Below are 14,489 nucleotides of genomic sequence, written 5' to 3'. Positions count from 1 at the left end.
TACAATGCGGTTGAAAACAGGAGGAATCACAATCCATATGCAGCAGGAATTTATTTAAACAAACTCAAAACTTGACGGGAACAGTATAGGCTACTCAGGTAAAAGAACAGCCAACATACTACAACGAAATCAAAATCAAAATCAAGAACTCACAAATACTGAACTAGACACAGGGCTTAAATACACAGGCAAACAAGCTTAACAAGATAACAAGGGGGGATGGCTAATTAGAAACACCTGTCGAGACTAATAAAAAAGAAAAACTACAAAGGACTACAAAACATGGCACAGAACAGGAAATGACAAAAGTCCACACAAGACAGGAATCATTACAGTTACAACCTACACCAGTAGTGGGGTAGGTTGTAACTGTAATGATTCCTGTCTTGTATGTAACACATACTGGGGTAAGTTGTAACAGGTAGACAAAATGCACAAAAACTAAGGGTACTCCAGGTGATATACCACATTTTACACAACATTTTTATTTTAAATTATTTTTTTAAAATCATATATTATTTTAAATGAATGCCTGCAATAATAAAATATGTGTGAATATGGGGAATGTATGTGCATATTTTGTGTGTTTGTGTATGCACAAGTGCGTGTGTGTGAGTGTGTGAGTGAGTGAAAGCAAATTACATAAACATTTACCCCCATTCCACAGAACGAACAAATGAAATGCATTCTTTATCAGTCACAATGGTGACCAGAACAAACTCATTCATGCATTATTAATCAGAGTCACAATGGTGACAAGAACAAACAAATGAAATGCATTCTTAAGTTACAATGGTGACCAGAACACCCGAGTTATAGGCATTCTGTATAATATTAAAATCACAAAAATGATCTTAGTTGTATGTAAGGGGATGGTTGTAACACTTTCAAAACACGTGTTACAACCTACCCCGCCACTGTCACCCATTGTTTAGCTAGCTGTATTAGCATGGTGCTTTGAAATTAGCAGGAGGTTGATAGACCTTTCTTTACTATAGAAACTACAGCTTGACCTGATATAACTCATACAACATTATCTACAACGGTAGACATACTAAACAAAATATTATCTTGTTCTGTTTTTTTTACTCGGTTTTTTAAATCGGTCTTTACAACTTTTACTTGTAACGGAGTAATATTTGATCAGTATCTGTACTTTCACTCAAGTAAGGAACTTTGTGCACCTCTGCTTTTAGACACAATATTACTTTGTCTAATTCTAGTCTGCAAATGAAGATACTTCCAAACAGAGCCGCAACAGTATGTTTTGGTCCTGAATGTTTATTGAACAAATCTTGAGTGAATGACTCAATGATTCCTTAACCATGCTTTGTTTGTATTTCATGAGTGTTCGCTGAAGCACAGAACCGGTCTCTCAGCAAACCAGATGCAGGACGGGTCCTTGCAACCACAGATAGATGTAGAGGTCACATTAAACCAAATAATAGACATTTTTAATCCATTCGGGTATGGGGAAGAGTATTTCTTCCTCTAATAATGGTAAAACCTGTTTGGAAACATCATTTTTAATTTTTTTTAGTGATGCTAGTGAAGGGGTGGATTCTGGAATCTACTCATGCTTTAATGTAAATCTAATGAGTGATTATAATCAATCAGTATTTTTCCTTCTAAATATCACATGAGTTGAATGACTTCTCTAGCTTATGAGATTTTAGTTATAGAATTTACCAGTGTGATTACTGAAATGTTCTTTTCATGTATTCTCTGATGTCTGTATTTGATATCTGAGAGGTGACTGAAGGTCTGGCACATGCCAGGAATGCAGTAACAGTGCTTGCTCATTTAGCCCGGCTTCCAGAAAATAAATATGGACTTGTTTTGTTTGAGAAAACGCTTCAACATGTGTTAAAACATATATCTGTTCTTCTAGCTCACCATGACGATTATAGGTCACAAGGGTCATTGGAACCAATAGTTTAAGTGACCATTTCTTAGCTAAAGTCTTTACTTTACTGTTAGATTAAAGTGACCTCTCCTTGAGAGAAAGAACGTGTTATCTTGATGTTTTGAGAAGACTCTCCTGATAGTTAGAGCCTTACCAAATCCAACCTTGAAGAAGCTGTGTGTCTGTGTGTGTGTTCTTGGTTACAGGTTGTTATTGGAGATTATTGGAGATAACTGACTTGTTTTCTTCTAAATGTTGGCGCCCAGCAACCCAGATCTGCGACCTGGAAGCACGACGTGCCTAAATTCAGGGTCCGAGTGTCAGCCGCATAATCAATGGAGATATGCTTCAGTCTATGTTTATGTGGAAATTGACTATGTTTATCTATTTCTTAGCTAATCAGAATAATTTAACATTGAAGCAAGAAGCAAGGACGTAGCTTAGACCTTGTGTAGAGTGGTACACACACACACACACACACACACACACACACACACACACACACACACACACACACACACACACACACACACACACACACACACACACTATTGTGTTGTACTTTGGTCAGCTATTAGCTGTTGTTTATCTCTTATCACTTCATTCCTTAATACAAATAATTTAGAGATAAACTATCTTTATAACAAGCAAGGTATATATATGATAGATTGTGAGCGTACAGAGTGCAAAGAAGAGTAAACGATTCAATAATTACTTATTTATTGAATTGCTTGAATTTTCAAGTCTATTAATAATAATCAGTTCAAACTTTTTACGTTTTTTTTTTGTCAGGTGTGGAGCGTAGCACCAAATGTTGGGCCCCGGTCACAGAACCAAGGGGCGGGCCCATCACTACAGCATAATATATATCAATGAATATCTTTTTGAAAATTGCATTTTTAAGTTCACTTATCTGCTCTAAAAAAGCGTTCAAAAATGTGATGACGTCACATCACATATATGTTATTAGCAGAATGCTAGCATGTTCCGGCCAACAACGGCCCCACCTGTAAGAAATCGAAAGGACATAAGTACTGGTTTATTCAACTTTCGACCTATAACCTATGTTGAACTTGCAAAGCCTACAAAAAATTCTAATGGAACTGCAAACCAAAATCAATACAATGGGGCTGAATAGGGAGTGCCAAGGCTCTCCGTAGACGGGCTCTGGCAGAACCGATCTCAGCGCGAGATGCATGCCGGTTAGAAAAGTGTCCGAGTGCTGTCCGCCTGACTCTGATGTCATGCTGACGTATGTCAAAAAACGCTCGCGATCGCAAGGCGCACGTGTCGGATTCTGGAGTTGCGCGCAGTTGCTCTCGACCCACTGCGCTGATCAAAAGCACGATGGGAAACGAAACGACACGACTTAACGACACAGCTTAATGCTCAGTGGTAAAACAACTGTGATGTATTGTTCTCTTTTAAAATGTTTGAATTTAAAACTCTGATTTCGTGTTTTTATGTGTATATATTATGTGTGAGTGTTCCCAAACTCTCTGACAGTGTGATCTCTATGGATTATGTGATTATGTAATTTTTATCACAAATATACTATATAAAAACACGTCTGTATTAAAGAAAACAATGATTGATAAACACGTATTTGGAATGGGATTAAATAACAAGTGCTTTGGGTGTCTTGTTCATTATATTTATTTTCATATAAAAGCAACAGAACTTAAATTACATCCAGTGTATTAGCAACAACACCGTGCACGAGCGTGAATCCCGCGTCGATATCCATCTTTGATCTCACAGGTGTCAGATCCACTGCGAGAAGAGAGAACTGTCCGGCTTGCCTGCGCTTTTTTCACTCCCCCCCTCACTTCAGCCGCCTACTCTCGCATACATTTCAGGCGAGGCAAGGCGCATCTCAAACAAGCCTCTTCGCTCTCACGGTACTTTGATGTCATAAGCGATCGCACTTGCGATCTTCGCACAGCGGACGAAAAAGGGGGCAAAAAATTTCCATAGGGAAAAATTATTATTTTCGAAAACAGAGACATTTCCTTTTGTTTGTGCCCTTCGTACATGCAAACGATTCTTTCTAAAAACTCCGGCCAGAGTGGAGATTTTGGAAAACTTAATTTGCACGTTTGCATGTAAACTGACAAAAACTGAGTTTTAGGCAGCCGACATCACAGTATGTGACTATTTTCGGGATTCCGATTGGCTAACGTGGGCTTGAGCTTCTCGTTACACTGCCACCTACAGGTGTGGCATGCTCTTGACGGCATACACAGGTTCGTGTTAACGAACACTTTTCTGAAAACTGACAGGTGTGCAGGGTGTTATTTTTGAAAATGGAGAGGGGTGAAACTTCAAGCACAGTTTAATGTTGTTTCGAGCCTCCTTAGTGTTTTAAAAATAGCAATTTTGATGCTCTCACTGTAGTGCCCCATTCACTCCCATTCAAAGGCATTTTGACTGAAAACGAAAATACGGTCAAACTTAAAAGTGGAGTTTCCATTCTAACTGTGCTTTTACACGAATGTTTGACGCGGGTAGATGAACAAAAAGAGTTAGATTTTGGCGAGAGATACCCTTTAACTGTCTATAGCCATACCCTAGCAAACCCAAAGAAGGATATCTTCAAATCTGAATGTCATGGAGTTGGTTTATAACATTCATACCGACGAGCAGCCTTTGGAGTATCATCATTGGCAGCTGCCAAGCCACTCCCTAGCAACCAAACAGAGTACCTAGCAACCGTTTAGCAAGACCTATATATCTCTGCATCAGAACATCGTATAGAGTTAGTCGTTAGCTCTTTTGACTCATGCTAGCAAACAGCACTTCCATTATGCTACACATGCTAGCAGTGAATAGCTACATGCTAATAACGACTAACTACGTGTAATGTTAAGAACATGCTAAGAAGTCTATAAAAACTCCATAGTAACCATCTGTGACAACTACAAAGCATCACCCTAGCAACCACTCAGAACACCCTAGCAACCGAGTGCTGAGTTTTGGCACTGCAAGCACCACTCACATTTTCTTCAGGAAATGTACATTCTAGTTCTCATCATCCCCCACTTAACCCACCGCATGGGTGTCTGTTTTAAGTCAATGGGGACACAGGAGGCACGAGAGAAAGGGAGCCCAGAGTGCAGACGGAGAGCAGATGGACCAGAACGACACCACACGCTTTGGAGCCCGCAATGGAGCCAAAGCGACGACCCTGAGGTTTAACCATGGTAGTAAGGAGGGCTGATGTGGAGCCAGAGCGACTAAGGGACGAGGTGGAGCCGGACCAAGGGGGGAACGGAGCCAGACGGAGGTGTAGTGGTGGAAAGACGGAGCGTATTGGACGCCTCGCAAGTCCATGGCGACGTCCGACTGAGGTGGAGCCGGAGGATCAAGGGAGCCTGGTGGAGACGTAAGGTCAATGGTTCCAGGCGGAGCCGAGGGAGGGAGGAGCCAAGGCGGAGGTGTCAGGGCGACGGGCCGAGGTGGAGTGATGGGAAAGACGACTGGAGGCGGAGCCGGGGGATCCATCGCCTGGTACTGTATGAGCTGGATAGACGAGGAGCCGCCGAGGGGCTGATGAGAGACAGCAGAGATGGGACTGACTGATTTTGAAAGAGGAGGCAGGAGAGTGAGGCTGGGTGGGAACTCTGGAGACTTTGAGCTGGGCAGAACCAGTGGGACGGGAGATGCAGGTAAACATCGTTTTTCAAATCATTAAATAGTTCAGAGGCCAGCGGCAACTCATCTTCAATGGCGGGATGTGGGCTGGGCTCTTTTCCATTCCCTCAAACTCCCACAATGATGCATGGTGTTGCCAGCTCACACACCTGGCACGACGTTAGTTGTGGTTTAGGCACAGGGGCAATGTGTGGCTCAGTACTTATAGTAGTTTCTGGCTTGTTCATCGTGGCAGGCTCAATTCCTCCATCAGCAGATGGCTCTGGTTGTTGTATCCGTGCAGTCTCTGGGCTCAGAGAAGTGGGGGTGGTGATGTTGTCCTCAGCAGGGTCAATGGATAATGCCGTTCTGTTGTCCACCCACTCCACAAACGATATTCCTCCATGGACCCACACCGGGTAGGCGTGCTTTCTTCTATGTGTTCAGACTCGTTAGATAGAATGTGCTCAATAATTGGTCTGGAAAGTTCGGTCAGCACGCCGGGTGTGGGCCTCGAGGGACTGTTCCTCCTGGTCTTAACAAAGCAGCTGTACAGTTGGTAAATCCATGTTCGTTTTTCTGTCAGGCGTGGGTGTATATATAAATCGCACGATACAGGAGATTAGAAACAAATGAGTCTACATTAAACAACCACTACATAAAGACAAGAACGGACAAATAACTGAACAAAACAGGTTGAATAAAAACACAGACTAAATAAGGGAGCTAAACAGATAGACTGATGGGAAACTGAGGCAACTAACAAGGACACAGGCAGGCACAGAACAGAAAACAACACACACGTGACAGTTGTAAATACAGCTGAGACTTTGAACCAATTAAATTGTGAAATCGAATGTGTAAAATAACAGTTTGCGTACACATACATGCGTGAGGTTAAATTGGAAGTGAATTATTAGTTTTGCTGTAAGAACACACACATATATATATATATATATATATATCAGTTCATATGATATATTGCAGGATTATCTTATCTGTAATTGATACTGATAGACCATTTAAAAGTTTGAATAACTCGTGATACTGCTGTCGATGTGTGTTTTTTTCTCTATTTCCTGTCCCTCTCCCTGTACCAAAGGGTACACGCATAAGTAATGGGGAGGGGCAAATACTTCATATAAATAGACATCGCTGACAAACTCTGCAGTACAATCTAGACACGCTCAATGACAACCATTCAAAAAACCTAAATAGCAGACTTGGGGAGGGAAAGGAAATGAAACAGGAAGTCAACACAATGGAGGACGGTTTTCAAAGCCAAATGGCACCTACTGTGGTATCCATGTTGAAGATCAAGAATGAATGCATTCGAGTTTTCCTGGCGGAGACCCTCTGCACATTTATCATGATGGTGAGATGCTGTTGCATACGTGATGCATACATACTAATATGTCACTGTGTGATGATGCCAAGCTTAGAACTTTACTGTTTAGTATTTCACTGGTTTCTTTCATTGTTCATTTATTTATTCATTCTTCAGCGTAGAGCATGTGTACTTGTCATTGTAATGCTTTGGATCACATGGCCACAAGCATTTGCACGAGTGGTCAGTGGCTTGTGGTCAGTGCATTGGTGATTGGCGTCAGACCATGTGCTACATATATTCTATTCTTAGAAAGACTGGCTGAACATACTTTTTTCCATGATCAGTTGAAATCAATGTGACCATGTCAATTGCAAAAACCTAGCCAACAGCAATGTTAACTGACCAGTCATTTGCAAATTGAGTAGCTGCAATCAGTCCAGTTTTATTTTAGTATTATTCATACACTATTATAGTTATATTAATATTTTGAATTAGCTTTTGTTTTTATATTTAAAGTTTTCATTTTACTTTAATTTTGAGTTTTTTTGTTATGTGCTTTTGTCATTTTTATTAGTTTGTGTTCTACAATAAGGTCTCATTAGGAAATGCATGAACTAACATGAACTAACAATGAACAATATGTTTTCATTGCATTTTTTTAACTTTATGAATGTTAGTTGATACAAATGTTCATGTTAGTTCACACAGTGCATTAACTAATACAGATACAACTTTGATCTTAAAAATGTATTAGTAAGTTTTGAGATTAGCAATAAATAAGATTATTAAATGCGTATTGTTCTTTGTTAGTTCATGTTAACTAATGTAGTTAACAAATAAAACCTTTTGTGTTACCTTTTATTTTGGTTTTAGTTCTAGTTCAAATTTTTTTTTTTCCATTTAGTCATTTCTAATTTTTGTTTAGTTTAAGTTTTAATCATTAATTAAATTAACAACAATGTTTTTAACCCTGGTGCTGTTCGGCCATTTTTGATCAGAAAAGTAAATAGTAAAGTTTAGTAAAGGTTTTGCCACTTGCACACATGAAAAAATATTCACACTTGTATTGTTCTCGGTAAAACTGATAGCATTGGAAACAAATGAGAAATGAATTTCATCTAGTGGAAACGTTTGGTACTGCACCCAAACAAAATTTTTTTTTTTTTTTTTTTTAGATATCAAGCTCAAATTTGGAACACAACTAGTTTAGATTTATGGCTTTGATTTTCTTACAGTTTTAGAGTAAAACATGTTTTGGAAAATATATATTTCATATAAAATTTAAAAAATAGAAATCTTTGTGCATTTTTCATAATAATAAACTTAAACTTCTATAACTTTTTTTTTAATTCCACCTTTTAAACTTTTCACTTAAGCAATATTCTACCAAGTGTCATCTTCTAAAAGAGACCAAACTTAAATCTCTGCTCCAAAGCATTCAAGATTTCAAGTGGTTAACAGGCAAATTGAATTTAGTACCACAAAATCCCCTAAAAATACAAAATATTAAAATATATATATATATATATATAAATATAGCTGCAAGCAGCGATTACGGGCCCAAGCCGGTGGCACCGCCACCCCGGTGCCTTTAGTTGCACTAAAGGCACCGAGGTGGCGGTGCCACCGGCTTGGGCCCTCCATCGCTGCTTGCAGCTATATTTATATATATATATATATATATATATATATATATATATATATATATATATATATATATATATATAAAAACCGCCACCCCGGTGCCTTTAGGGTTCCTGTGCACGACGGGCAATAACGTAACTCCGCTTTGACTGTCGAGAAGAAGTCTGCTTTAGAGCTTGCATCAGTGTGGGTTCTGCAAAAGTGCGCATCGAGGGCACATATCAACCACAAAGTATGCGTGAGCACCCTTCTGAAACCTAAAATGAAAAATAAGACACCCTACAGTCTCATGGACTTAACGGCCACATGAAATCAGCAGCCATTGTAAGTACACAACACCGAAAATTCCTATGAAGTGTGGTATATATATTCATTGAAATTACTGTACTTTAAAACACTTGTTTAAAAGAAAAAACACATATGTATACATAGTATAAAACACTAGATGGCACAATATACCTAGTTTTAATAGTCTTTCTGCCCCCCTCCCCACACACACAGAGACAGGGGGGGCTGTCTGTGTGTGTGCCCTCCCTCCCCTCCCCACACAGACACACACAGGGGGGCTGTCTATGTGTGTGTGTGTGCCCTCCCTCCCCTCCCCACACAGACACACACACACACACACACACACACACACACACACACACACACACACACACACACACACACACACACACACACACACACACACACACACACACACACACACACACACACAGAATGGCTGGGGGAACTCTGTCAGAGAGAGGCAGAGAGAGACAAAACCACATTCAAACCAAAATATCTGACTTCCTGTTGGTCGGAGCTAATGACTGTAAATCAGAAAGTTGTCCGGCTCGATGTGCACAATATACATACCAAGTTTTGTGACTGTAGGTAAAACTAACCCCCCCACTTTTGTCAAAAGTAACACTTCCTGCTGCCAGTTGGTGGCGCTATAACTTTGACTCACATTAGTTACATCCATGTGATCGCTCTCTTACAACAAACACGCTACTGAAGTTTCATCAAGATCAATTAATGTATGAAGACGTTATAACACATCGTGTTTCTCTTTTCTCGCCATAATTTCGTTTCCTCACCACGGCCAAACTGTTCGAGATATCAAAAATCCGTCAGCAATTTAGTATCCTCAATGTCTTGACGTCATGCTGACCGAGTTTGGTTGCGATTGGATGAATTTTCTAGAAAGAGTGTTTCAAATTCCAGGGGCATGCGTTTTCATACCACCCACAATAGCCGACTTCCTGTTGGGCTGGCGTAAAACTTAGAGCACGAAAGTTGTTCGGCCCGATGAGATCTAAATGTGTACCGAGTTTCATATTATTACATGCAAGCGTGTTTGATATATACGGACAAGTGTTTGAATCCCATTCCAGGGGGCGCTGTCGAGCCCCCCTGCCACGCCCGGGTACCAGCTTCAGCCGCGGGTTCTGACCTGTGTGCAAAATTTCAAGAGTTTTCGAGCACGTTAAGGGCCCCAAAAGTTAGGGATGCATCGATCCGATATTCAGTATCGATATCGGCTCCGATATTGCCATTTTTGCCAGATCGGGTATCGGTCAGACGAGGCCGATCCAAATCCGATATTGTGCGTATACTATTCTGTGCTATTGTTAAGCCCCACAAAAGGCACAAAAACATTATAAAGCACCATAAAGTTGTCGTGCACTATATTATAAGTGTTCGGAAGCCATTATATAGTATAATGTGAGATAGAAATTAATATTTAAGTCATTAAATTCAAGATCACGTTCACTTTTCCCTCCGCTGCGGCTGTCAGTCATTCTCCATTCAGCATCAAGCAGTGCGTCACGTTCGGTTACGAGTCAACACGATGAAAAACTCTCTCCAAGATGATTCAAAGTTACTATAATTATACTTGATCTGTAGATAAAGGGCTATGGTTTTGCATTAAACAACTTTATCTTGCTGGACTTTATTGCTGTACCTTAATCATGTTAACGTTACTTTCTACCGGGTGTCTCTCACAACACTGGAGAGCATTATAATTGTTCTTCACGCGCAGAGTAACTGACATTTAAAACTGTTTAAAGAAAATGCTCTGTTTAAAGAAACTATTGCATAGATGGATAGATACTGTATAATACACTACGCATCAATATGCCTTTCCTTTGTGATTTGAACTTTTCAATGCGGAATCGACGCGCTGCGCGCTGTGACTCGTGTTGCTTCATGCGCATCATTCTGCGCTCGCGATGCGCATAAGCGCTGTGTGCCGCACTGTACTGGAGCCTTTCATATCATAATACAGCGACGCAATGAACGATTATTTCTAGTTCTGTCCTATCTATCATATGTTGCTGCCTCATTAAACCGCTGTGCTATAAATTTAAAACATGTCTCAATTTTATAGTAGGCCTAGGCTATATATAAAATAATTAATCTTTTTGATTTTTGTTATCTTGTTTTTCATGAATGTATTTTACAACAATACAAAGAGCAATGTGTAACGTTTTACCAAATTTAGTGTTACACTTATTGTCTCATATTTGTTCCCCACTAAATGTTTTTTTCATGTTCAGATTTAATACAATTATTGTGCACTTGTGATTTTTTTTTTGGCTAAATTTTACTGCTGAATTATCCACTAATCTAGTTTATAATAGCATTTTTGTCACAGATTATGATCATATTTTTTTTTATTTGTTGTTTTTCTTTATAATGAAGTTGTCTGTATTAAGTAGATTGTGTTTAACACAAAATAGTGACTATCAGTTCAACACACAGAGTTATAGAAATTCTACTTGATTAAAAATAAAAAACTGTGCTGGTATCGGTATCGGTCGATACTCAGAATGTTTGGTATCGGATCGGATCGATTCTGAAAAAATGGTATCGTTGCATCCCTAAAGTGCCCGAGATTTTGCACACAGCAGAGACAGGGTTAAACTAAACTAGCCCCCCTCCTCACACACACACACATACACAGATCCCCCCCCCTCCCCTCCCCACCCCACACAGACAGACACACACACAGAATGCCAGAGAGACAGAGAGAGACACAATTCACATTGAAACCACAATATCTGACTTTCTGTTGGTCGGAGCTAATGACTGTAAATTAGAAAGTTGTTTGGCTTGATAAGATCAATACACACGCTGAGTTTTGTAACTGTAGGTAAAACTATAACTAAGTTATAACACACTTTATGCATCCTTTTTTAATCATAAATTCGTTTCCTCGCCACGGCCAAACCGTTCGAGATATCAAAAATCCGTCCGCAATTTAGCATCCTCCATGTCTTGACTTCATGCACACCGAGTTTCGTGGTCATCGGATGAATTCTCTGGGAGAAGTGTTTCAAATGCCAGAACATGCGTTTCCATACAGCCCATAATAGCCGACTTCCTGTTGGACTGGCGTAAAACTTAGAGCACGAAAGTTGTTCGGCCCGATGAGATCTATATGTGTACCGAGTTTCATATTATTACATGCAAGCGTGTTTGAGATATGGACATGTTTTTGAATCCCATTCCAGGGGGCGCTGCCGAGCCCCCCTGCCACGCCCGGGTCCCAGCTTCAGCGCGGCTCTAATGGCCGCGGGTTCTGACATTTGTGCAAAGTTTCAAGAGTTTTTGAGCACGATAAGGCCTCCAAAAGTGCCCAAAAGGTAGTAAAATAATAATAAATATAGCTGCAAGCAGCGATTACGGGCCCAAGCCGGTGGCACCGCCACCCTGGTGCCTTTAGTTACACTAAAGGCACCGGGCTGGCGCTGCCACCGGCTTGGGCCCTCCATCGCTGCTTGCAGCTATATTTATATATATATATATATATATATATATATATATATATATATATATATATATAAAGCCGCCACCCCCGTTGCCTTTCGGGTTCCTGTGCACGACGGGCAATAACGTAACCCGCTTTGACTGTCGAGAAGAAGTCTGCTTTAGAGCTTGTATCAGTGTGAGTCTTTCTGCTCCCCTCCAAACACACACAGAAAAGGGGGGGGGGGGCTGTCTGTGTGTGTGCCCTCCCTCCCCCCCCCCCCCCCCCCCCCCCACACACACACACACACACACACACAGAGAGAGAATGGCAGGGGGAACTCTGTCAGAGAGAGACAAAACCACATTCAAACCAAAATATCTGACTTCCTGTTGGTCGGAGCTTATGACTGTAAAAGAGAAAGTTGTCCGGATCGATAAGCATAATATACAGACCGAGTTTTGGGACTGTAGGTAAAAATAACCCCCCCACTTTAGTCAAAAGTATCTTGAAAGTAACACACTTCCTGCTGCCAGTTGGTGGCGCTATAACTTTGACTCACAATAGCCACATCCATGTGATCGGCCTCTTACAACAAACACACTGCTGAAGTTTCATCAAGATCAGTTAAAGTATGAAGACGTTATAACACATTGTGTTTTTCTTTTCTCGCCATAACTTCGTTTCCTCGCCACGGCCAAACCATTCGAGATATCAAAAATCCGTCCGCAATTTAGCGTCCTCAAAGTCTTGACTTCATGCTGACCGAGTTTGGTGAAGATCAAATTAAATTTCTTGGAGGAGTATATAAAATTCCAGGGGCGTGCGTTTTCATACAACCCATAATAGCCGACTTCCTGTTGGGCTGGCGTAAAACTTAGAGCACGAAAGTTGTTCGGCCCGATGAGATCTATATGTGTACCGAGTTTCATACTAATTCATGCAATATTCAGTTTGATATATGGACCAAGTTTTCGGACCCCGTTAAAGGGGGCGCTGTTGAGCCCCCCTGCCACGCCCGGGTACCAGCTTCAGCCCGGCCCTGATGGCCGCAGGTTCTGACCTGTGTGCAAAGTTTCAAGAGTTTTCGAGCACGTTAAGGGCCCCAAAAGTGCCCGAGAAGTCCCACACAGCAGAGAAAGGGTTAAAATAAAGCCCCCCCTCCTCTCTCACACACACACAGACACTGAGAGAGACTGGCAAAATTCCCATCAAATCACATTCAAACCAAAATATCTGACTTCCTGTTGGTCGGAGCTAATGACTGTAAATTAGAAAGTTGTCCGGCTCGGGGAGATAAATATAAATACCGATTTTTGTTACTGTAGGTAAAACTAATACCCCATTTTTGACTAAAGGTGGCGCTACTGAGCCCCTTACCACGCCCGTTTCTGAAACTTTGCACAAGTGTACTAGGCAATAAATGTAAAGTGTCTGTCGAGTTTCATGCAATTTCAAGCATGCTAAGAGTCTCAAAAACTTTAAAAAAGAATATTAAAGATTGCTGCGTTGCCATGGAAACAGTATTTAAGATATCAATAATCCTTTCACAGGTCTACATCTGCCGTGTGTTTACATTATACACATAAAGTTTGAAGCAAATCGGGTAAAAATAAGAGGGTGATTTTAAAGCATTTTGAAAGTGACACACTTCCTGCTGCCAGTTGGTGGCGCTATAACTTTGACTCACAATAGTCACATCCATGTGATCGGCCTCTTACAGCGAACACACTGCTGAAGTTTCATCCAGATCAATTAATGTATGAGGATGTTATAACACACTTCCTGTTTCCAATATTCGCCATAAATTCGTTTCCTCGCCACGGCCAAACCGTTCGAGATATCAAAAATCCCCTCGCAATTTATCATCCTCCATGTCTTGGCTTCATGCACACCGAGTTTTGTGGTCATCCGATGAATTCTCTAGGACAAGTGTTTCAAATGCCAGAACATTCGTTTCCATACAACCCATAATAGCCGACTTCTGTTGGACTGGCTTAAAACTTAGAGCACGAAAGTTGTTCGGCCCGATGAGATCTATACGTGAAACGAGTTTCATATTATTACATGCAAGCGTGTTTGATATATGGACATGTTTTTGAATCCCATTCCAGGGGGCGCTGGCGAGCCCCCCTGCCACGCCCGGGTCCCAGCTTCAGTCGGGCCCTAATGGCCGCGGGTTCTGACATTTGTGCAAAGTTTCAAGAGTTTTTGAGCACGTTAAGGCCCCCAAA

At 40.9% G+C, this 14,489-nt stretch overlaps 1 protein-coding gene across 1 annotated transcript in view; it reads left to right on the top strand.

Annotated features, from left to right (window-relative positions):
- The first annotated feature begins 6,714 nt into the window (after positions 1-6,714).
- The window catches only part of aqp7 (aquaporin 7), a 32,223-nt gene continuing 24,448 nt past the window's right edge, over positions 6,715-14,489 (top strand). Inside the window, exon 1 of the mRNA XM_079585209.1 lies at positions 6,715-6,914. Within this exon, the coding sequence (XP_079441335.1) occupies positions 6,780-6,914 (135 nt within the window). The 5' untranslated portion in view covers positions 6,715-6,779. The remainder of the gene's footprint in view (positions 6,915-14,489) is intronic.

Source organism: Phoxinus phoxinus (genome assembly GCF_949152265.1).
Source record: "Phoxinus phoxinus genome assembly, chromosome: 17".
Lineage (NCBI taxonomy): Eukaryota > Metazoa > Chordata > Actinopteri > Cypriniformes > Leuciscidae > Phoxinus > Phoxinus phoxinus.
This window is presented reverse-complemented; position numbering and strand designations above follow the sequence as displayed.